The 25,821-nt window shown below is 38.6% G+C and overlaps 1 protein-coding gene across 1 annotated transcript; it reads left to right on the top strand.

The window, feature by feature from the left end:
* Positions 1–25,218, top strand: LOC134672967 (cyclin-dependent kinase 5 activator 1). The gene is made up of 2 exons (XM_063530921.1): positions 1–745; positions 19,204–25,218. Exons 1-2 carry the CDS (start codon positions 47–49, stop codon positions 19,582–19,584), a joined length of 1,080 nt encoding a protein of 359 aa, XP_063386991.1. The 5' UTR covers positions 1–46; the 3' UTR covers positions 19,585–25,218.
* The last annotated feature ends 603 nt before the right edge of the window (positions 25,219–25,821 follow it).

The following is a 25,821-nucleotide window of genomic DNA, read 5'->3' as shown; positions in this document are numbered from 1 at the left end:
TCGAGCCCACACGGGCCGCCGCCGCCGCCGGCCGCGCACGTCATGCATGCGGGGTCCTAGCACGCGCGCCCGCCTCATGGGCACCGTGCTCAGCTTCAGCCCGCGCGAGCGGCGCCCGCCCGCCGGCGCGCCGCCGCCGGACCGCGCCGCGCTCGCCTACTCCTACGAACGACTCAACAACGCCAAAAACAGAGAGAATAGGGAACTCCCCCGCGACGAGCGCCGCGCCACCCTCGACGACGCCGCCAAAATCATCTCCGAGAAAACGGCGCTCGAGAAAAACTTGAAAAAGCACTCGCTGTTCATAAACGCCTTATCCTGGAAGAGGTTTTCGACGGCCAATAACAATAAGAAAAAGTTAGAATGCAAGACGAAGAGCGTGACGACGTTCCGAGCGCCTTTAACAGACAATGCACCGTTGGACAGGAATAAGAATGTGAGCGTCCAGGGGACGATATACGCGCGGCCCGCGCCCGTCGCGGCGCCGCTGCCGCCGCCGGCCGAGGTCGCGCGGACTAACGCGCTCAACAACAATGTCTGCTACTCGGAGAAGCTGCCGACGACGGCGGTGGGGCCGCCGGTGGCCCCGCGCAAGACCGTCATCCAGGCTTCCACCTCCGAGCTGCTCAAGTGCCTGGGGATGTTCCTGCACACTCGCTGTCACCGGCTACGGGACTTCCAAGCGGGGGATGCGGTGATGTGGCTCCGGACGGTGGACAGGTCGCTGCTGTTGCAGGGATGGCAGGTAAACAACCCTCGCGCAGCCGCACTGCCGTTCATTCACCTAGCATCCCTTGCGTCATTACCGTATTCCCCTAAATTCCGTATCCCTTTAAAGCACTTGAAGGCTTTGTTATATAATGCGACATTAGGGTGGAAATAGAACGTTTCACAATTACTTTACAAATTTCGTCGCAAAGTGTGGGAGGAAATTCTTTTGTTTTCTTTAGTACGTGGGTAGCACTTAAAGGTCCTCTTAAAGTCACCTTTAGGTACATAATACGTAAATAGGTAGCTAAACATTCGGGTTATAGTAGGTTGAAGACTACAGCTTTCGAGTGACCTTTAATAATATTTTCTTGATATGTTGACTGTATGACCATTATTGAATAAATGATAATGATATCTGATGATATGATAGAAATCTCATGCGTCTTAGATGACAAACTATCAACTATCATAGGTATCTGAGTCATAAGTGCCTATACTCTATATCTTTAGGTATTTAAATAAAGGTAAACAAAATCTACCCTCAAATGGTTCCTTAAGCCAGTTGAGTGTAGATGAAAATATTACACGATCAAATAATATAGGTTAAAGTCAGGTCGTTCAGTGACTGATCCAGGTGGTTTTGTAATTGGTCGGTTAACCAATAAATGTTATAACTACCCGAAAATTTACAAATTGTTTGTTTACTTTTATTTAAATACCTAAAGATACTGACTATAGAGTGGGGAAAAAACTCGCGCCTCTTTTCTACGCGTTAACAATTGTTTGTATCAGACAAGGACCACAATAGTCGCAGACATATCCTCCCACTCTCGCTGCCATTGCATTGGTCAGTTGAACTTGCATTCGTCGCATTACAGTAAATAGCCTTGTCCTTGTTGCACTATTTACTTCTATTATGTTTACCTTCGAGAGAAATTAAATCGTCTTGTCCCTAGTCTTACTGGTATAGGTATATATATGTATAGTACAGTCAGCAATACTATCTATTAGATTAGAATCTTTGCATACAAATTTCTATACAGGGGGTACCTTTTCTCTACAGCTGACTGTAACAGAATACAGTATCAATAGTCTAGTAATTAGATATTTTCTACTAATTATTCGTAGAATAAATATGTATCTAAAGTGTCGAAATCGCGGAAGAAATTGCCATAATTTCTGTTAATTTCTGCCCGTGTGCAGTGCGCGTTAACTTCACATTCAATGCCAGCCTGTTTTACGCGCTACGAGCGTACCCAATAACATGTGAAAACCCGTATGTAGCGAAAAGCGATTACTATGGACTGAGCACCCGCTGGCAGTGAATGCGTTAGCTGTATTTTTATATCCCACGATACTAAAATGGGGTAAATTTGGGAAAACGGACTGTAATTTTAATATCCCAGATATGTTAAAATTACAGTCCGTTTCCAAGGAAATGGTTTGGCAGGTGACCTACCTTGCTAAAGTCCAATTTCGCTACGTATTTACGCTACTACGCTAAATAGACTTCGTTATTCTATGGGCCTGATTCGGATTTTGAAATAGACATCTATTAGACATCTTTTAGACATCACCAAGATACGATAAAGATATGTTTTTTTTTAAAGATATGTTTAAGATCTAACCTGTCAAATTTGACATTTGTGCGATTCTGGGGATACTCTTGAACGATTTCCACAGGATATGACTTAGAGATCCAATTCACATCTACTAGATATCTTACTCTTTCTAACGTAAAAGTGACATTGGTTGCCCGAATTGCGCTGCAAAAGAGAACTAGTTGATATCTAAACTATAACGTATCTAGAATGGATCTAGTACGTGTCGTCTCTTGTGAATATCTTGAAGTTCGAATACGGCAGTATCTTGTCACCTTTAATATGAATATCGTAAGTAACGTGTTTATAGGCTATTAAATCGTGACCTTCGCCGTAGTCGTGTTACCAGATGTTTGTATTATCGTGACAGGGGCTGTCCATAAATTACGTCATCGATTTTTGACGATTTTGGACCCCCCCCCCCCCCTAAAATCATCCAAAAATCATGCTTCAAATCACCCCGTTTCCTCCTACGTCATGCTACCGTCATCCGATGTCCAGACCCCCCCCCCCTAATTTGAAATGACGTAATTTATGAATAGCCCCTTGTCGGATATGACGGATAATAAAGTCGGTCGAAATATGATTAAAAAAATATATTTCATGTATGTAAAAAATAAAGCAAATTCGTAATGCGTTAAATGCTTAGAGCATTTAATAACTGGAGTCGCCTTTAAGAGCTTACCTCTCTGCCGAAAAACTTGTACAATTGTGCAAACTTTTGTATGAACTGCATGACATGGCTATTTGTACGTTACGTACAAATCATGTAGAAATAGCAATATATTTAACATCCCCTCCTCCTAAAAATCGGCAGACTGTTTCGTAAAGAAAATGACAGCGATGACCCTTTTTATGTGCAAATAAATAATTACGAGTATGCTTATGATTATGATATCTCCAGTTACTAAATGCTCTAAGGTTAACTATTTTATTTGGTATATTACACATTTTCGATAATTCATGGATGGCTAACTTCACCCTTTTACAAAAAAAATCTGGGCAACCCCTAGTGATGTGCTAAAATAATGCTAAATGATAATAGGTACCTAGTAAATGGCGGCCGTAAACACTGTCTCTTGGAGTTCGCGCAAATTGGGGTAATGAATTCAGCCTACACCTGCTTTGGCTGCGGATGTTTAGATATTATTCAAGTAGGTCAAACTGTAATGAAGTTTCGTGTTTGCCCTTATGTTTGCTGGGAAGCCATTTTTATCTCGATACGGTAAAACTAGTGGCTCTAAATAAAAATCATTTATTTCAGACGAAAGTCCATTGGGGTTAGTATTATTATTACTAAACTTAAAACTAGGATTAATATTATATACTTAAAGATAAAAAGATAAGATAAAAGATAAAAAATAGTTTATTCAAGTAGGCATATTACAATGCGCTTATGAACGTCAAATAAATTTACCGGCTCCAACCGTACACCTCTGCCCCGAGAAGATTTAAATCCCCCCTCAATTGGAGCTAAAACTAAATAATGCATTAAAATTAAAGAATAAAATAAAACAAAACTAACTTAACCTATGACCCGGTACATAAGGAACTAGCGCATGCAGACCTTGCGAACCCCAATGCCCCATGGTTCCAAAATTTTTTAAACAGTATTAACAAAAAATTATACATGGGATGGTAAATTTGTATTCATCGGCCAGGTGCTGGCATTTTTTGCGACCTCCAAAAGCAAGAGCTATATATAGGTGCAACACGATTAAAAATGTAGGATTACCTCCAGTTTTCAGGTTGTTATTGGCTATTATAGCTCACTTAAAACTTAGACCATGGGCCCGATTCGGATTATGAAATAGACATCTATTAGACATCACCAAGATACGATAACGATATGTTTAAGATCTAACCTGTCAAATTTGACATTTGCGCAATTCTGGAGATACTCTTGAACGATTTCCACAGGATATGACTTAGAGATTCAATTCACATCTAATAGATATCATACTCTATCTAACGTAAAAGTGACATTGGTTGCCCGAATTGCGCTGCAAAAGAGAACTAGTTGATATCTAAACTGTAACGTATCTAGAATGGATCTACTACGTGTCGTCTCTTGTGAATATCTTGAAGTTCGAATACGGCAGTATGTTTCGAAAGTTACTTAGAATAGTTTTTAATTTGGCACTGTAGGTTAGACAAACACTAACTATATTGAATGTATAGTGCGTCAAGCAAATCTTGTCAGTAGCAATGTAAAGCAAACTAAAGTAGGGCAACACTCAAAGAGTAGTATTGCGCTAAGAAAGCAGCAATGTACAATGTACATCGAAACAAAACTTTTTTTTCCGCTGAGCGCGCCTTGTCACGTACGTCAATTCAAATTGTCACTCGCGGATTCTCTATTGAAAATGTTTGAAATTGTTATTAATACGTATGGACGGACAATTTAAAAGCAGTGTGTGATGTTGATAAAAATGATTAACTAATTTGAAGATCTCAAAATAAAATTGTAAGTGGACTATGCCGTTAAACAAGAATGTATGAATAAAATCATTGCTTCAGCAGATAGATGTCATACTGGATTTTCATATTTTATTAGATTTCTCAGTTGGCACTGTAGGCCAGAGGCGTAGCTAGAGGATATGGCGCCCGGGGCAGGCACCAAATTTGCGCCCCCCCACCCCTCCCCCCCAAACGAAATGAACTAACGAAAGAGTTACTTTTTTACTTATTACTTACAGTTTACTTTTAATTGAGACAAAAAAGTGTTTTTAGTACATCGGTGGCTAACAAGCTTGTAACTAGCCGTAAGCCCTATCTATAAATATAAAACATTTAAGTAATAAAAAGCCTTAATTATGAAATTGAATTAGATTTTACTCATACTTCAATATAAATATTAAGTTAAAACGTTTGATAACAACGCCATCTGAGGGCTGCAAAGGGAATTAAGTTCATAACAAGTTATGTATTGACCGTCGGAGCGTTATCAACGAGACACCTAACGTTCAAGTAGTTGCGTAAGAAATCCATAGATGGCTCTAAGATGTGACATCAATCAAAAATAAATCTTACGTGTGAGGCACAAGGGCTACACAGATAATATGTCGTTACGACCTTTGGTTCTGAGGTATCAAATGTCTCAATTACAGAGCGTGTCTCAACTACTTCGTCGGGCCAAAATAATTCTTAAGTGAAAGATGTAAGGTTGATTTTTGTAGATAATTCGTTGAAGATAGGTATCATTTTCAAGGTGAATGTGTCTCAACTAAGGGTGGAGGCGCAGGTGCGCTCGTAACTCGGACATGATTCTTGGAAGAAATGTCTGAGGTAGGCAGGTGTTCTGTCTCAACTAGGGGTGGCGCGCAGGTGCGCTCGTACTTCGGACATGATTCTTGGAAGAGATGTCTCAAGTAGGCAGGTGCAGCACAGATGTTTTGTCTGAACTAGCGTGTCTGAGTTAGCAACGAATCATATAAAAGGGCTGAGAGGAGCGGTCACAAGTTTAGTTTATCTTCAGCATCCGGACCGACACCTGACTTTGGTTTTCATAAAGTGCGTCAAAATTACTGGTGAGTGGAAAAACTCTGTTCATTTTTCTAAGTGTTTGGCTTTATCGAGGAAAAGACTATGTCTTTGTCTCATAGAGTTAATATTTGGAATTCGTATCTTTGTTTGGCATTGTGGAAGCAATGTTTTGTTTTCATAATGTTTAAGCTTGGGTATTATTCGAGCGGAGTATTTTCATTTTGCTATTAATTTTTAATAGGAGTTTTGTAACGAAGGTTTAGAGTCTAGTGAATACTCTGGTTATCTATCGTTGGCTTTCGAAGACGAATGTTTTCGGAAGGCTAGAGTTAGAAGATGTGTTATTGTTCGGACAGTGCGGGGTCAATACTTCGTAACGTTGGAATTTAATGCATCTGTACTGAGTATTTCACTATCATTTTGGGCCTTCTTGACATAGAAATCAATTAGATTCAGTTTAGTTATTTGTTTTAAATATAATGTCTATTATATGGCATTATTATTGAATAATTAAGGATAATTGTTTCAAAATTGTACCTGAAAACTCCTAGACTATTTTTATATATTTCGAAACCAAATCAGTGTCTAGACAGACAGTTTGTCTAGCCTTTCATCTGTTATCCTAACGGTGACAAACGACGGATGGAAGGAGGTTTTTCCTATTTACCAAGATGAGGGTTGTCTTGGGGCTTATCTTTTTACCTACATAGAAAGCCAAATATCTCTCCCTCCTTGGTCTACCGATGTCCAGCTGTAGCTAGTAAAATGGGAGATTTCACGTGTGAATCATCTGGAGTAATCCGGGCCCATTTGAAACCTACAGTATATTAAATATATTTATTTATACCATTCTTAGACACAATAGGGTCGTCCTACCCGAGTTGCCACCCGGTCTTTGTACCAAATGCCTCGGGGGGGGCAATAACTCGAGCCTATAGGTTGAAATTCTCAGAATCGCTCGCTGAATGATTACAGCTTCTCGTAGGGACTACACTTGCGTATATTCCAAAGTACCAGGTCAATGGTAAGAATGAACTGTGCTTTGGTTATACTAGATTAGGGACAGTGGTTAGAGTTAGGGTAGAATCACACACTCATTTGTTGTTTTTTTAGGGTTCTTTTAGTTCTAGTTTATAAAATTGATATGGTTGATATAATAATAATATATTTATCTTTAAGGGTTTAAAAATATGGTTTCTTTATCCTAAAATATGTGTGTTTAAAAGGTGAAGGTTCTACTGTCTAAATCTTCCTATTTTCTAATTTATATGGGGATCTTGTTTTATGAAACTTCTATTTATATTTCTGGTTTTCTGGTGTGGGGACGAGGTACTGAGTGGTTCAATCAGGTTTTCATGATCAATACTTAAATATCAAGCTGGGTTTAGGAGTACAGGCTGGTCTGAGATGGACGGATCGAAGATTAGTTCTGTTTTAGGGACCCCTTTGGCAAGACAAGAGTAGTTCAATGGGAAAAGTTGAGTGAAATAATGCTCATATTGATATTTCAGTTTCAATAAACATAATAATTAGCAAATAAACTCGGTACTTTGTTTATACATCTAGAGAACTAGGAATTCTGACTATATTATCAGTTCTGGGGAATGGGACTAAGGGATTAGTATCCCTAGCTTTTGAATATAAAAAAGATAAGTAATTTTGATGACTGATGGATACTTTGGCACTTCTTTCCATCGTCATCTAGGTGCGCATAAGTTCCGGAGTGCTGGTCAAAGCCCGTCTGGCTAGAGGTAGGGTAGGTGATCCGATTGATATTGTTATCGGACTAAGAGCTCCCAGACCTGCATCGAAATATGGAGGTAGTATGTGTGAGTAAATCACACATCGTTTAGAAGATAATAGTTAAATATAATTATCCTTAAAATACTAGGGAGTAAATGAGCTTACCTCAGGAGTGCTGCCTCTATAGTACCCCGGGAGCTTAATAGGCGTAGCAGGATTTTACCAAAAACATTTTTAAATTCAAATTATACTCATACCATTCGAATATTTAACAATAACAATAATATCTTGCCTTGAAATTTGTTCAATATACTGTGTCTGAGACTCAATTAAAATACCCTTCAGATTATTCTTTAATATCATAATAAAACATATCTTCAGTACCATAATTATCTTCTTACAATCTAGGTAAAGTAAAATAATATTGGAGTCCAAAATATAGCTGTTACTCATTAAAGAATCTAGGGTATCTCGGTTCACTTCAGAGGGGTCCTAACTACTAGACTAGACGATCACGTGGCCAATTATTAGTGTAATTAGGGAAATATGTATTTATATATTTATTTATATAGGTTAAGAGTGGGAGAGTGACAAGCTTACGACCAACCTGATGGTCAGCGGTCACATGCGCATTGCCGACCATTTTAAAACTTATACACTTATTTTTTGGAGATCTCCTTAGACTTAAAGGTTCAATATCGCTTGTGAGTTTGGGATCGTAGACTATTCACAGGTACAGCGCGCCTTTGGACTGATTTGAAGGGTCCAAGGTGGCATCCAGATGCTCCTGCCCAAAGGTGACAGCAGTACTCAATAAATGGGATCTGTCTACCCCAGAGTAAAGTATCGCCTCCCTTTATTGAGCACACCGAGTTTTTTTTTGGATACGAGCGCAGGCTACCCAGCAAGGTGGCTACGAAATTATTGGACGTCACTGATGGAGATCTCAACACCGAGGCTCCCAATACTCCCTGACATGGGAAGGCTTGTGCCTTGAATAATGAGGTTTTCTTAGCCCTAAACGCGCAAAATTGAGTCTTGGTGGGATTGAATTGGACTAGATTGTCCCGATCCCACATCGATACCTGACACAGGTTTTTCACGACATTCTAGTATCACAGAACGAGCGATGTTATCACGGCATGTCTTATACAGGGTGGTCCAAACCTTGACGTCCATCATTTTTTTAAATTTCTCACGCTGTGGGCTATCAGAATATGTACGTTAGCCGACGTTTCGTAGTTTTCGAATTATGATTTTTATTACTTTTAACGTTTTAGTTGTTAGTTTTAGGTTTTGTGTAAGTATTATTTTTATTAGCGTGATGAAAATTACTTTTAACGTTTGTTAAGAAATTCTGGGGTGAAGATTTAATTTAAAAAAAAAACTATTGAACTTTATTGTTTCTTTTTGTAACATAATCCTTGACCAACGGCGCAGTTGCTAAAACAACAGCATCCTCACTTGGCTGAGTTGAGCTGAGTTCAAGCTTAGATGTTGCCCTTACCTAAATAAATAAAAAATAAATAATGATAAAATACAAGCGATTTCAAGGACTTTTTGTTATTTTAGAAACTGCTACCCTAAGTTTTTTTAAAAGGTCAAAAAAGTGATATTTAATAGTCTTAATTTTTCAGAGTCGCCGGTCAAAGGAACTGAGGTGGAAAGCTTCCAAATTAGTAATTCATTAAAAAAGTCCTCTTTTGTTATTTCTACTATTATTTTATGGTGTCACTTCCCCATCGCTATTTCATGTTATATGTGCAAATACCACGAACATGTATTAGAAGACATAAAAGCAAAGCAAAGCTTCACCCCGGAATTTCTTAACAAAAGTTAAAAGTTAAACTCGTAAACTACGAAAAATCGGCTAATCATGGGGTATATATATTCTGATAACCCACGACGACGATACTAAAAAAAATTTTTGGACGTCAAGGTTTGGACCATCCTGTATACAGGTTGGCTAAAAAATAACTGCATTTTCCTTGCCAGGGAGATTTTGGGATTACACCTACTGAGCAAGTCGCGAGAAAAGAATTTGGCTGTGTCCTACATTTTGGCTGGTCCATTTTCTATGGGAGGTATTTTGCCCATTTTGGCGCCCCCCCCCCTTGGACGGCGCCCGGGGCACGTGCCCCCTCCAACCCCCCCCTAGTTACGCCTCTGCTGTAGGCATTGTAGGCACCTTAGCTTTAATTAAGCACAGTCTTATTTAATATATTGGTATTTAATGGTGACACAGCAGAAATATCTCTTGAAATAGAATCGATTCAGAATGTAAACATTGTAAACCATTTGTAAACAAACAAGATGATGGCTGTCATTCGCGATCCACATTCCACAGATAAAACACAGATGACACGCGATTTTCGAATTATTAGAACACAGTGTTGCTAACCCGCGATTTTTCAAATTTGCCGCCGTTTGCTACTGACAAGATTTGCTTGACCCAGTATAGGTATCTAACAAAACAGTGTCCAAGAAATTGTTTTGGCAACCCTGGTTGCATTTTGTACTCATCCAATATGCCAACTACCTATATTTTCCTTTGTTTGTTGTAGGAAACAGCACTCTTTAAATATTTTTCTCATTTTCAATCTCAAACGAAAAGTTTTGATATGTATACCTATGTAAGTGAATAGGAACTTACGGCGCGATTCGGAAAATGAATTAGACATTCACTAGATATGAAATAGTAACGATATGTGACGTTCCACGGCAAAGGGTACCCTATGACGGTTGGCGCTTACGCTATTATTAACGCCGCTCCATCAATATTATTGCGACCATAAGGTACCTTTCGCCGTGGAACGGCATTTATCGTTACTATTTCATATCTAGTGAATGTCTAATTCATTTCCCGAATCGCGCCGTTAATAACTTGCCCCTTATTCATAAAACTTAGCAAACCTCTGTAAAATGTTGTCGCTTTTTAACAAATGCACGCAAATGTCAAAATTACATATAAGGACGAAAAAAATTCAAGGGCTTGACAGGCATTTATAAATAGCGTCATTACTCGTTAGTCGTAATCATATTTTATGTATTTGTGGCATCCCACGGGAAAAGGTACTTACGCTTGGTGCTTACGCTCTTATCAGACGAACCGCCATAAGGTACATTTACGCGTGGAACGTCACATTAACGCAAAAGTGGAAACTTAAAAAAAAAAATACCTCACTGGCAAAATACCCTTTCGTTTATGCAAAACGTATATCTACATAAAATTAAGGTAAAAAAGTTTTAAGTTAAACGGTTTTATTTTAATCAGAAAGTGTACCAAAAACTAGAAAATAAAAAACCGGGCAAGTGCGAGTCGGACTCGCGCACGAAGGGTTCCGTACCATAAAGCAAAAAAAAACGGAAAAAAAATGCAAAAAGAAAACGGTCACCCATCCAAGTACTGACCACGCCCGACGTTGCTTAACTTTGGTCAAAAATCATGTTTGTTGTATGGGAGCGGGAGCCCCACTTAAATCTTTATTTTATTCTGTTTTTAGTATTTGTTGTTATAGCGGCAACAGAAATACAACATCTGTGAAAATTTCAACTGTCTAGCTAACTAGCTATCACGGTTCGTGAGATATAGCCTGGTGACAGACAGACGGACAGACGGACGGACGGACGGACGGACGGACGGACGGACGGACAGCGAAGTCTTAGTAATAGGGTCCCGTTTTACCCTTTGGGTACGGAACCCTAAAAATTATTATACTAATCGGTGTTCTATATATGTACTACCTATGCTTCTTTTCTGGGCAGTAATCAAGCAAGACGTGTAGCAAAATGTAGTTTTCTCGAGTCTGATTCTAAACGCCACTTTTCGACACTATTATGCTATGTCAGTGGATTAAGTATTAATCGGATTTTTTTCTCAGACTAAACTAAAAAAAATGTGGGGCGTTAGAATAAAAATACATTGAGAAATATAATACATGCATAAGTATATCAAAATACCTACTTTTTCACAAATCGGCTCTCTTAAAAATTCCCTTTCACAGAATACTTACGTCACAAAATGTTCTATTCAATGGTCTAAAAATAAACTCAACTTACAATTTTCTTGTGTAACTTTGTTACTACAGACGGCACGTTTTACAAAAGGAAAGAGGGACATCTTGCCAGAGGTCATTCAATAGATTCCTACTGCCGTATTCGAACTTCAGATATTCACAAGAGACGACACGTACTAGATCCATTCTAGATACGTTATAGTTTAGATATCAACTAGTTCTCTTTTGCAGCGCAATTCCGGCAACCAATGTCACTTTTACGTTAGATAGAGTAAGATATATATTAGATGTGAATTGGATCTCTAAGTCATATCCTGTGGAAATCCTTCAAGAGTATCTCCAGAATCGCGCAAATGTCAAATTTGACAGGTTAGATCTTAAACATATCGTTATCGTATCTTGTTGATGTCTAAAAGATATCTAATAGATGTCTATTTCAAAATCCGAATCGGGCCACTAACCCTATTATGGCACAAAATATACGACGAGTGACTTAAGAAAGAACCGAAATTCCTATATGTAGGTACAGCTAGCGAGCTGCAAAATTGTATTAACTATATGTATGAATGAAATTCATTATAGATCTCAATAAGGTTCCTCTTTTTACTCGACTGAATGCTGTGACTTTAGCAGCTTTTGTGTGCGTGTCTGAGTGTGTGTTTGTGTTTTGTTGTGTGTGTCGTAAGAATAAATGTGGCCGTAAGTGACCGGACCCCTACTATCGGCCCTATTCGAACTTTAAGATAAGTCAGCTAATAGATCTTGAAACGATATGGATTAGATATGTCAGTGTCAAATGTGACGTTTCTTCAAAGACTGACGTATCTTAAAGTTCGAATAGGGCCGTAAGTCGAATGTTCCAGTATAGCGTTACTGCTGAGGTGTTAATCGTTATCTTTTCATGACGCGGGTGGCCTAGGATAAAATTGTAGGTTGCTTTTAGGCGACTTACGAGACAGAAGCGTTTTACAAAAAAAAAAACAACGCTGATGTTTTTCCAACGTTTTAGAGTCGGGCAATACTCTGTATGGCATTTGCAATGACAAAGTGTGGTCTTGTCATCATAAATGTAGTTTTTTTATGAAAATATACCGTTTATAATCCCACAAGATGGACGGACGAACTTGTTAAGGCCGCCGGAAGACGCTGGATGCGGGTCGCTTCCAACCGGTACGAATGGAGGTCCAAGGGGGAAGCCTATGTTCAGCAGTGGACGTCTTATGGCTGAGATGATGACCGTTTATAATTAGGTACGCTCCCGGCTTCAATTCAAATCGGTGCAAAGTTAGATTAGACGGACTCTAGTTGTTCTTGTAAGCCAACAAACAAAAGGCTTAATTCAAAACAAGCAGCGTTACCGCAAGCTATCGATCGGTCGTACGCACCGCCCCGCCTCCATATTGAATGAACTGCCCGTACCAGGCCAATTCGAACGAACATTTTGACATCTAAATGATTTCATTTTACTAAGTATATGCCCGTACAGGATCGTACATGTATTGACGCGAGACACTCGGGCGGATGATAGCAAAATTATACTATTTACATCAAAATGTACGTTCGGAAGTTGGCTACCTGGCGGGAAAGTAGCCTACCATGAAAAATGACAGCATTACGAGGGGTGTGCGGTGAATTCTTTAAATCTCATGCAGTAATAGACGCCATATTTCTTGAGAAAGTAGGGTAAGATAAATTGGTACGGTACGATTATGGAATCTGAAAATAGGGAGGTTATCTTCTGCGTAGACCTCTACGAATTGCTACGGTCGTAGTCGTAGCTCGTAGCACTAGGTCTACGATTGTATCTAGAGAGTATAGAGACGTATAACAAGGAGGCCAATTCTTATTTATCAATTTAACGACCATGACTCATGACGATCGTTCAAGGAGATTACTCTTCCATATTATTTAGTGCCATAGAGAGATACTGCCCGTTTCGAACTTTAATAATATACTAATATAATTTTCAGACCAATTTAAAAATGTTTTTTTTTATAAAGTATATCCTTAATCTAAGACATCGACAATCAGTTATTATAGTCTGTCACGCGTATTCGGGAAACGAGATAATCACAAGATCTAGAAACGATATAGAGATCAACTAGATTTACATTAGATATCGACTAGATGTGACTTGGATATCTAAGTCATCATAACTTGTCGAAATCGTTCAAGAGGACCTCCAGAATCGCGGAAACGTCAAATTTGACATATCTATCTTACAAATATCTTTAAATTATCCATATCGTAACTTGTTGAGGTCTAGTAGAGATCTAATACATTTTCAGAATCGAGCCGTGTGTGTGCAAAGGCCTCCTCCAAGTCTTTCCAATCAGCACGATTTTGCGCCATTCTGGACGACGTGCTGCCTGCTATTAGCTTGATTTCGTCTTCCCGCCTCCGGTTTGGTCTTCCTCTTTCCCTGTTTGCTCCTCTTGGGTCATCATCATCATCTCAGCCATAAGACGTCCACTGCTGAACATAGGCGTCCCCCTTGGACCCTCATTCGTACCGTTTGGAAGCGACCCGCATCCAGCGTCTTCCGGCGGCCTTAAAAAGGTCGTCCGTCCATCTTGTGGGTGGACGGTTTCTTGTGGGTGGTCCTCTTGGGTACCAAAATATAATTCTTTTGTTCCACTTATGATATGGATTTGATGTGTCAGTGTCAAAAGTGACGTTTATGTTTGAAGAAACGTCACATTTGACACTGGCATATCTTACCCATATCGTTTCTAAATAGCTGACGTATCTCAAAATTCGAATCGGGTCGATGGTACCTTTTATTTGCTTTCTTTTCATCAGTTTCACTTCAAAGTAAGAGGAAAATTCTTTTTAAATTAGAACAGAAAAGCACTTTGGTGTTGGACACAAAAGAAATGGAGTTATGAATCGAACAATAGAAAGCGAGTCCTGATTGTATTATATTGTTACGTACAAATTATTGTTACATTGAGACTAGTACAAAGAGAAATACAAATTATACTTACATATTTAATGTTCATATTAAAACCTCGTGAGTTTAAATGTACTTTGAAATGTACATATTCGTTGCAACCTAATTTGAATCTTTCATGAAACAAATAAAGTAGTATTTCTTTTGTTACATTGCGTTTTAAAACAAACGAAATTCGTTCCAATTGACTTATAGAACAAAGGTTTAAATAAAAAATTGGATTATCTATGGTACGTCTTACAAGGATAAAGCAAGTTTCACATTCCACAATAATTAACGTTACTTAAAACAAACATAAATTTAACCCCAGTACGTACAAAGCGAAGCCTTTTACAAGTAGAAGGTTTTCTTTATTCCTGCTTAGAATATTGGCTGTGATTACGCTTCTTTAGCTTCAAAGAAAGGAAGTCATTTTCAACACGAATAAAGTGAAATTAGTCACGAATATTTCATTGAAACAGCCACTTTTCCTTCAAGGTCAGAAAAATAAGAACTCGCATCAAAGAACGATATTTAGGGTCTATGTAATATTTCATTGATTGCTCCTGTTCTAACAATAATGTGCCATTCATTTGTTTCTAGAAAATTTATTTTATTTCTTAGCACTCACCTTCTGCGTGTTTATTTAGGTATTCGATAATATCTAAGTTCATTAAATTTGTGCTACTCGGCTGGAGCCATACTGAGTCAGAATTTATATTAATTGTGGTTGATTTGAAAATTTTAAATACCTAGTTTTCTCACATAATTTGCAACGTGTTTTCCATTCCATTAAGAATTATTATCATTATCGTACCTACTTAGGACTAGACCTGAAGCTCGAATACCCAGCTTACTGCCGTATTCGAACTTCAAGATATTCACAAGAGACAACACGTACTCGATCTATTCTAGATACGTTATAGTTTAGATATCAACTAGTTCTCTTTTGCAGCGCAATTCGGGCAACCAATGTCACTTTTACGTTAGATAGCGTAAGATATCTATTAGATGTGAATTGGATCTCTAAGTCATATCCTGAGGAAATCGTTCAAGAGTATCTCCAGAATCGTGCAAATGTTAAATATGACAGGTTAGATCTTAAACATATCGTTATCGTATCTTGGTGATGTCTAAAAGATATCTAATAGATGTCTATTTCAAAATCCGAAACGCGGCGAATAAATACTAAACTAGTGAAGTCACAAAACTAAGTTACCTTACTACTTTACAAACCATTTCCATCGAACTGTAAATAAAATAAGAACATTAAGTACCAAGCTAAAGTATCTCCGATATCAGGTTGCCTGGCAACTGAACAAATATTTCGTTTTATTTTGTTTCCTGAACACGACAAGCCGATAAGTGAACCGTAAACTGCATTTTACGACCCTATAAATTCGAACCGCCCCAAGCTATTCTGCCTAGACTATTTCGGGGGAAATCAATAAGAATTATTGAGTAAGTGGTGTGATGTTATATCGATACCTCTGACGAGGACTTTCTTAAAATAGGTTTAAGAAATTACAACATTTATTATGTATACAGTTAGTGACTTATGCCTTACTTAATAATCACTCGATAGGCAATTTAATCGAAAAATTGTATATTACATAATATTTTTCATAGTGATTGTTTACCTACATTTATTCCCGATAGGGATCGGAATTTTTATTTTAACGCTGTAAGCTAATGAGAACTGCGTATGTTGGTGTTCTAGTCTAGACATTTGACTTTCAACTATGTACAAGTTGGTAGCCTTGCCAAGTTGTTTTTCTGTTATAAGTAAGGCCCCGAGCAAAATAAACTATCGGCTCGATTCTGAAAATGTATTAGACCTCTACTAGACCTCAACAAGTTACGATATGTATAATTTAAAGATATTTGTAAGATAGATATGTCAAATTTGACGTTTCCGCAATTCTAGAGGCCCTCTAGAACGATTTCGATAAGTTATGACTTAGATATCCAAGTCACATCTAGTCGATATCTAATGTAAATCTAGTTGATCTTGTTGATATTTTAGATTTAAGCTAGTTATTAATTTCGTTTAGTTGTACCACTGTATATATATTGTATGTAAATAAATGATTTAAAATGTTGATCTCTATATATATCGTTTCTAGATCTTGTGATTATCTCGTTTTCCGAATACGCGTGTATCTGCCGTATTTGAACTTCAAGATATTCACAAGAGACGACACGTACTAGATCCATTCTAGATAACCTATAACGTTTAGATATCAACTAGTTCTCTTTTGTAGCGCAATTCGGGCAACCAATGTCACTTTTACGTTAGATAGAGTAAGATATCTATTAGATGTGAATTGGATCTCTAACTCATATCCTGTGGAAATCATTCAAGAGTATCTCCAGAATCGCGCAAATGTCAAATTTAACAGGTTAGATCTTAAACATATCGTTATCGTATCTTGGTGATGTCTAAAAGATGTCTAATAGATGTCTATTTCATAATCCGAATCGGGCCCTTATTCTCGATAGGGTTCGGAATTTTTATTTCAACGCTGGCTGTTAATGAGAACTTGTCGGTGTTCTAGTCTAGACATTTGACTTTCAACTATATGTACAAGTTGGTATCCATGCGAAGTTGTGTGTTGTGTTGTTTTTTATACAGCTTGGCAAAAAAGAGTAGAAATTAAAAAGTGGCAGCACTGTAGTGTCGTCCCTTTCAAACCAATTTATATAAGAAAACGGGACGACACTACAGTGTCACTTTTTAATTTCTACTCTTTTTTGCCAAGCTGTAAGTAAGGCCCCGAGCAAAATAAACTATCGGCGCGATTCGGGAAATGAATTAGAGATGCACTAGATATGAAATAGCAAAGACGTTCCACGGCAAAAGGTACCTTATGGCGGCTGGCGCTTACGCTGTATGTTTATCTTACCCCACATGACCTTAAGTAGATAGCGTCGCCATTTGGCATCTGCTTTGCCATGGCATTTTTTTTAATAATTAGGTATAGATGTCACCAAAGAATTTGTATAGTATTTCGTCCCGATTCAAACTTTAACATACGTCAGTTAATAAATCTAGAAACGATATGGATTAGATATATCAAAAACGTCACTTTTGCCACTGACACATCTAATTCATACCGTTTCTAGATCTATTAACTGATGTATTTTGAAGTTCGAATCGGGCATTAGAACCGTATATATATACATATTCTATGTGTTCAGTTCAAAAAGCAGTGATGCATTAAAATGGAGTAGTGCCTGAGGAGACTGAAACCACCAGGGGCGCATTTACATTATTTACCGTGGCGCCTTAAGGGACTATGAGTGCTATGACCCGGGACGGTCATCGGTTCAGGAAGGAGGGGGGGACTCTAGCCAAGATGTCAATCGTTCTCAGGAAACGAAACGAAACGCTATCATTTATTTACGTTTATCTTAAGAGTTATGTTTCGTTTTCTGCAAACGATTGTCATCTTGGTTAGGCGCCCTGTTTTGAACGGTTATCAGGAAACTTCTATAGGCTCAGGGTGTCAGTTCATAAAATAAGGCGTATTTTACAGGCTTAGTTATATGAAAACGCTAAACTTAAACTTCATGAAAAGTTTTTAGTGTAAAAGATTTTACGTATGAACATGTTTCTTTATAGGAACGTACTTTTAGAATTTCTGATTTTCCTTTACTGACACTAGGGTTGCCAGATCGAAATGCGCTATTATCGGAGAAAAATATCAATTTTCGGGATTTTGGGACTTAGGTCGGGAAACAAAAACATTCCAATTAAAGTACCTAATTGTATTAAAAACAACGATATTTTACATTTTTGGCACTACGCTCGACGACAGTTCGGAACTTGAAATTATTGTTTTATAACGTGAAGCTGTTTTTCGGGACAGTCTTCACTTTGTCGGGAATCGGGAACACATGCTAAAAATCGGGAGAATCCCGCCAAATCCCGACCATCTGGCAATCCTAACTGAAACCCTGTATTTTGTATTTCGTTTTCACCTCTGTTTAAACCCGTGATGCCATCTAGTGAGCATATTACAAGAGTATGGTATTATACGGTATTAAATTAAGTCTGAATCACGCAACGCTACGAAAGGATTCTTGTACTTATTCTAATGACCCGGCTACGATCGATAGGCCCTGAAATAAAACATGCAAAACTCAGCTCTATTCTAATTGTATTAAAGTTGTATGATATCATTTACACCCACACTTGATCGTAAGAAAGAGGCATTTACAAGTTTCGTTCGGTTTCATGTACCTTAGGTGTAAGTATAAGCTTATGTTTCGTTATTATATTTTACTCGATTGCCGAAGGAATAATAATAGAATGGAAACCTGAGCGTAGTGTCTAACGCCAAAGGTGGAAATACTTTTGCTAGCATTTGATACATACTACTTTTCACATCTAGAACAGAAAATTGTCATTTAGATCCCTCCTTGCAGGGAAGAAAAAGCCCTTTTTCGAATGGGTGATGTGAAAATCCTTTTTAAGACCTATTTATTTAACTATGAACTTCCTCTCAAAGTCGTTATAAAGCTGAAGCCCGATCCAAGCAAAATGAGCTTTAGTAGTAGTAGTAGTAGTAGTAAAACACTTTATTGTACAAAAAACAAAACAAAACAGGAAAAATAACACTCGTCATTAGTACAAAGGCGAACTTATCCCTTTAAGGATAAGTTTTAGTACTTTCGTCAATAAATTAAATATGAAATTATTGTATTCCAGGACGTGGCATTCATCAACCCCGCGAACGTGGTGTTCGTGTACATGCTGGTCCGCGAGCTGGTGGACGGCGACCGCATCGCGCGCCCGCAGGAGCTGCAGGCCGTCGTGCTCACCTGCCTCTACCTCTCCTACTCCTACATGGGCAACGAGATCTCCTACCCGCTCAAACCCTTCCTCGTCGAGGACTCCAAGGACAAGTTCTGGGACCGCTGCCTCCTCATCGTCGACCGGCTCTCTTTCAGCATGCTCCGCATCAACTCCGAGCCCGGATTCTTCACTGAAGTGTTCACCGAGCTGAAGGCTTGCGGGGCCGTCGAGAGCCCGCCCCCCGCGCCCGCGCACCCGGCCCCCGCCCCGCCGCACGCCATCTCGGCCGCCTGACACACAGAGGTCGCGGTGCTGAGGTTAGCCCTGACTGACCGCCCCAGTCGCGTTTGATGTCGGCTCTACACGACCGCTTTTGTTCAATCGTCTGACACCGAACGAGCACGGACGGGCTTAGCTAAAGTCTCCGGGTTTAGGATAGCTCCACACGAGCCAATTAATAACTTCTAAGTGGAGTGTTCTTGTAGTTACGTCGGAACTGTTTGGAGAATGTAGTGAAATTGAAAGGTATTTATTTGTAGGTAACCGTGAAAGGATCCTGAAAGCTTTGGTAGGTAATACTCATTTTTGAATTTAAACTGAAGTAAAACGTGCAGGTTTATGTTGTTCGAAGTGCAGCATGATATCGACGATGTTATTTGCTCAAGAATGTAATCCCGCCGTGACGATTGACCAAGAATTTATTTGAAATCGTATTCATTCCATAAGACTGGTGAGCGCGAACGGGGGATGAAAACGCGAAGAAATTGATTGACCGATAAAGTTTGCAAATTACCGAGCCGCTAATAATTAGAGGCTTTATTAAATGCGGAAGTTTCGTGTCATATCGATCGTGGAAATTCAGCTGTTAGACCACGTTCCGGAACCGACGAGGCCGTAAACACGATTCGCGTTTGTTCGTCCTATTGTTACTGGGCCAGATGACCTACACGTGCCGTGTCGACTTCGATTGCTGCATTTTACATAATTAATGTCTGTAATGTTAACGTAGGTAATTTGTCTGGTAATGATACTTTCTGGGGCCGCTGCCGAGCGGCGTTTAGTCCAATAGAACAGCGGTTAGTTAGTAAGTTAAGAGTTTCGTAATGTAGTGAAATGCTCGCATGCCATATACCTAGTTAGTCGTTAGAAGCAGGCGGGAGGATGCAATAGCGGGGAACCGTTAGTAAAATAAAGGAATCCGGTGAATCCTTCTATGAAGTGTACGTAAACATGGCCGTCAGCTTAAAGCGGGGCGATTGAACCATTGGTTGAAGTATATTTAACAAATAGGTCAAATATTGCGAACGATTAAGCGTTTTGTACAGTAATATCGAATAAATTTATATGTTAAGTCATAAATAGTCTGGTGTGGTTAAATGGGGTTAGGACGTTCGGTGTGGAAAGATGGGCGGAGGCCTAGGGCACTCGGTGTGACTTGACCACAGGCCTGGAACTAGTTAATGAATTTCGAATCGTGGATCGTACTTTACTAAACGAACGCAATAGCCTAATAAATACGTATACTCAAGAAAATTATTCCAGAACAGGGCGATAGAGTTTTTTTTGTAAGGTTCAGAAGGACAACGTACTTAAAGCTGGAATTACACTGATATGGCGGTCGCCACATAAAGGATGATTCACGTTAATAGACCGGGCCGTGTGCATCGTTTTCTATGGAAAACATCACCTGTCATGTCATAGAAAAGTAAGCGCCGGAAGCTCCGGCCCGGACACGGTTCGGTCTAACGTTAGTCATCCTTAACTTGTGTGGATAAACCATCATGCGCCCATGGTCAATTTAAGATATACCGCATGTGTTTAGTCGACCCGGATGCGGCGACCGCATTAATGTAATTGCGGTATTAAACTTAAGTTAATAGGTAATCTATTTCTAGCCATCGTTTGTTTTCCTTTAAAATTAGTTTCTTGAAATGATTGTGAAATAAGTACTGTAGCTTAGAAAAATTAATGAAAACGGATATACCTATATATAGATTCAGGAAAGCTGGCGCTGATTTTCAATAAGAATTTTGACAATTCAGTCCGAATAGCCTAGGTGACAATCGCTATCGCTTCGACAACGAAACGCTTTGTGTCTCTCTATCACTCTTTCATATTAGTGCGACAGTGACAGTTGCGTTTCAATCGCTACGAAGTGTAAGCCATTGGCATGTTGGCTACGCGGCCTGCTCTTATGAATCTATCTATACTTAATCGAATTAATGGGTGATTGTAGTTAATGAACAGTGTCACCGAGTGCCGTAGTTAAATTTACGTTAGTAAAGGTACGAAGTGGCAGTATTTAACTCTCGGAACCGGTTTTATCTTCATACAAAAAATACCGGTATTATTACGTTTTTTTTCGTTCTTTGGTTTATTATTCTATTTTTGATGGGTCAATACGAAGTCGTTACCTAAATACATGATTCAGTCCTACAGAAAGAGTATAAATGCAATTAAAAATAAGTAGGTATTGGTCTATTTTGGGATTAAAAAAAAAACCGGTTCCGAGGCTCGGAATCCGAGCCCTGAATGAAACTGGAATCTCATTAAGTAACGACTAGGGGAAGTAGATGTCTGTGATGTTTATTGAATTAGACTTGTGTTTGTGATATGTTTCGTTTTGTTATTTATTTACTCCGGTGATTGTTGTATCTACTTACTCTTAGATGTGGTTAGATAATATTGTAAGGCAATAATTTATTTGATCAACAGTACACACTCCGATAAAATAGTTATTTAAAGTTTTACTTAGGAGAACATCGTGCTAGCTAAGGTACCTAATGAAAATTATCGGTGTCTAAATGTTTCGCCTTATTTAACTCTATCTAATAAAGCGAAAACAATACCTATTAAAGCGAAAAACTCAACTGATGATTAGGTATACCTATAAACATAACGCGGAAGAAATATCTAAGCTCATAACTAACTCTATCTATTTTAACATGGACTCTCGATAGCTATCTATCCGAAAGGTATTTTTGTAACAAATGTGCTTACCTCAAATTTTGTATTTGAAGCTAATTGATACCTACATTGCTCTAAAGTGTCATTCTATGAAACTTGCTAACTATGTCAACAAAATTCACTAGTAAATTCATCATTCAGATATGATTTTAACACGTTCGCGGACGCTCAGTCACACCGTTTGGACACCTAAATTTTGTATGGAGATTTTGGGACTGTTATAGCATTCCTGTCACTGCAAATATATATTTTAGGTTTGTATATGACGCGTAATGCTATGCAAGGCGAATGCTATGCAATCCGCGTCAATATGAAGTATATTTTTTATACGCTATATGACAACAAATGCTCTACAATTCGGATGCATAAGCATGTCTGTCACATGACGTAGTCAAGATGTGATCTTATATGACATCGCATGTTATAGCATTCATTCATCGTGGTCGATGAACTTGATGGCTGAGAATTCTGACTGCCTAGAGTCAAGATCTTTGCTCTAAAGACTCATTGCTGGCGTCTTCAAACATTTTTCTAGTTCCCTCATTGCTTATCATTGTCATATTGTGTCCATCTCATACATGCCCCATCCCAAGCACGTTCGCCATTCATTCGACCTAAAATTATGTGATACTACACATCCTGCGTTGGAGACCGCATCATATGTCTGAAGAATCTAAAGGCCCACTCATGGCATATTGCAGAGAGCCGAAAGGGCAATGTTGAGCTCTCTAAAATAGAGTACTTTGTTTTTCTAGCTGTTCAAGGTATACGCAGCATTTTACGCCAACACCACTTCTCAAAAGCGTCAATCTCGTCCGCATTACACTTTTAGAGTTCCCTGTAAGGCACCGCCGTGTGAAGTTCTGGACGTAAAGCGTCCACCACTTTTCCTGTCAGGCGATGATTCACCCAACTTTATATTATTTTTCGAATGCATCTGCACCAAACATAAGGCGTGAAATATACAAGAATTATGCCACAATACTTGTCATAAAGGTTCTTACCTTGTAAGAGGTGATCATCGAGCGCCAGCAGGCTTATAATTCACAATTATACCATCAAAACTATGACTAGTAACGTAATTACTTGACACATTCATGCCTCACTTTTTCACATTCACCGTTATCAAAATTTGATTGTAGCACAATAAACCACTAGTAAACATGTTCGTTTATTAAAACACATTGAAAAACTTAAAGAAATTGTAAGAAAAACATTAATTACGATTTTATAAAAATCCGTCAAAATCACTATCGCGCACGAAAATCACCCAAATTTCATGTGTCCACTCCCAGACGCACCTGCCGGGCTACTAAGGGAGCTCCCATACAAAGACGAATGCTGTAGCAGGTGCGTCACAGAAAGGGGGGCCCAATTGGAGACGTCACAGGATAATTTTTAACTTCGATAAAACTATGTAATATGGCAGTATGCAAACTTTGAGTCTGGTGACTGGTAGAGGAAAAGTTGGTGAATAATATTATACTGTGGTAAAGCGGATTGATAAGCATTTCAACGCAGAAATTTAAAACGAATAACGGATGCTATAGCATACGCGTCACCAGGAGTAGTGCAAAAACGGATGCTATGCAATCCGCGTCCGCGAACGTGTTAATATGGCGGTTTGTTTACATAGTTAGCAAGTTCCATAGAATGACACTTTAGTGATTCCAAATAACGACATACCATCGTCCAATCTTAACTGACATTTTGTCAACCTTATTGTAAAGATTATAAGGTCCACAGATGATCAGTTAAGAGTTTAGCTGGCAACAATTAGGTAAAAATAAGATTTCATAACTGCTGCACGATGTTACTCCTAGTAAAGTTAGAATAAGATTATAAGGATGTTCGTTGGACTATTATATAAGACATGATCATGATGCCGTCTGTATATCTAAAACTTCCTATTTACCTGTATTGAAATTCAAAAGTACCTTATAATACTCTGTTTGAAATAGCATAATGTTGAAACTAGTCAGTTTTGTTAGAGCTATGTTCTATTTTATCTTGAGAATGCACTTATTTTTGGACAAGATCCTACTAGAAATTAATTATTTTCTTATTCCGATGTTTACTTTCATGGAATCAGTATCAGGCTATGTACATTCCAATTATTAGTGAATAAGTGATAAGTTCAAATACAGCTTAAAGTCGAATTCCAGTGATCTCTGGGTTATTCTCAAACTTTACAACGTTTCAAACGCTGTCCACTCCGGAATAATGTAACTAGGTATACTTATAAGTACTTACACTTCACAACTTTTGTTATAAAATAGTCAAATATACTAGAAATATCGGGGTAGTTGCACTAGTTGCATAGAATCGAAAAAGGGAAGCTAAGTACAGACGCCATCAGATATATCGGAGTGGCAAAGGTGTTCACAATATCTGAACGCGCACTCTAACGCCTTGACAATAGAGGCGTGTTAAGATATTTGTGAGCACCTTGGCCGCTCCTATATATCTGATGGCGACTGTACCTCCCTAGGTAGAAAATTGAATACTAGACTAAGTGATTCCATTCTCATTTTAAAAATCTGTTATTACTCGCAGCGCATATTACCTACATACCTACAATGGCCTCTCGATTTGCAATACATTGCGGCTTTGGATCGATAGGTTTGTTTCGTTGCTCCTACTTACCTAGCAATTATCTGAAATTGCATGCCATTTGTTTGGTCTGTAGAAGCACGAGTGAAATGCACGGTCAGGTGATATCAAATTGAGAATAATTTGTAAGTTTGAATCATTTTAGTGTTTGAAACGCTGTAAAAATTACCTGAGAATCATCCCTCTGATATTATAGCATAACTTTGATATTTGGAACGTGTGGTGTCATAATAATCGAAGGTATTACTGATCAGGTACCTCTTCTAATATTACCTACTCATGTAATTCACGTTTGTTAATTACTCTATTGTAAATATACCCAATTATTAAAAAAGACTTTCGTATACAGATTTTTATTTCATTAATGGCAAGTCACACCTACTATCAGGTAATTATTCCATCCACTATTACCTTGCCTACTCCCCCCTTCCCCCCAAAAACAGTGGTAGGAGGCGTCATCTAGTCTATTTTCTAGTCAAGATAAATGTGAGACGATAGCGAAACCGTGCTAAACTTATTTAACAAATTAATTAAAATTACTTACAATACTAAAATAAGCTCAGTATGAGCGAAAGATTTTGCTAGTGAGCGTGGACACACGAATGATATAAATGATCGTGGTAGTGGCACTCGAATCAGCTCGTAGGTATCTAGTTGTTTGATTTAATTGTTGAGGATGGAACGGGAAGAATGGAAATATAAACTAACAATCACTAAATATTTTATTTTAATGGCATTGTTAAACTGGTAGTTTAAAAAACGATAATTCACCGTTTAATGTTGAATTTAAACAACCATCTACTGAACAATTATAATAACTTTTTTTTTGTTTCTCCATTATTGCACAAAAAAGTTCATAGACGCGTGTCTCAAGCGGATGGCACTCGCGCTCGCAGTGGTCCCAACCGGTCCGAGATATCGTGTCTGTGAGCAGTGTCTATGTTTGTGTGC

The sequence above is a fragment of the Cydia fagiglandana genome, chromosome 17 (assembly GCF_963556715.1).
Source record: "Cydia fagiglandana chromosome 17, ilCydFagi1.1, whole genome shotgun sequence".
In the NCBI taxonomy this organism is placed as follows: Eukaryota; Metazoa; Arthropoda; class Insecta; order Lepidoptera; family Tortricidae; genus Cydia; species Cydia fagiglandana.
The sequence above is the reverse complement of the archived record's forward strand: the minus strand, read 5'-3'. Positions and strand labels throughout refer to the sequence as shown.

Excerpts from the sequence above, each read along its gene's own strand:
- LOC134672967 (XM_063530921.1), top strand. The coding sequence starts at position 47 with ATGCGGGGTCCTAGCACGCGCGCCCGCCTCATGGGCACCGTGCTCAGC. Across the intron at positions 746-19,203 it reads TGCTGTTGCAGGGATGGCAG|GACGTGGCATTCATCAACCC; the intron begins GTAAACAACCCT and ends ATTGTATTCCAG.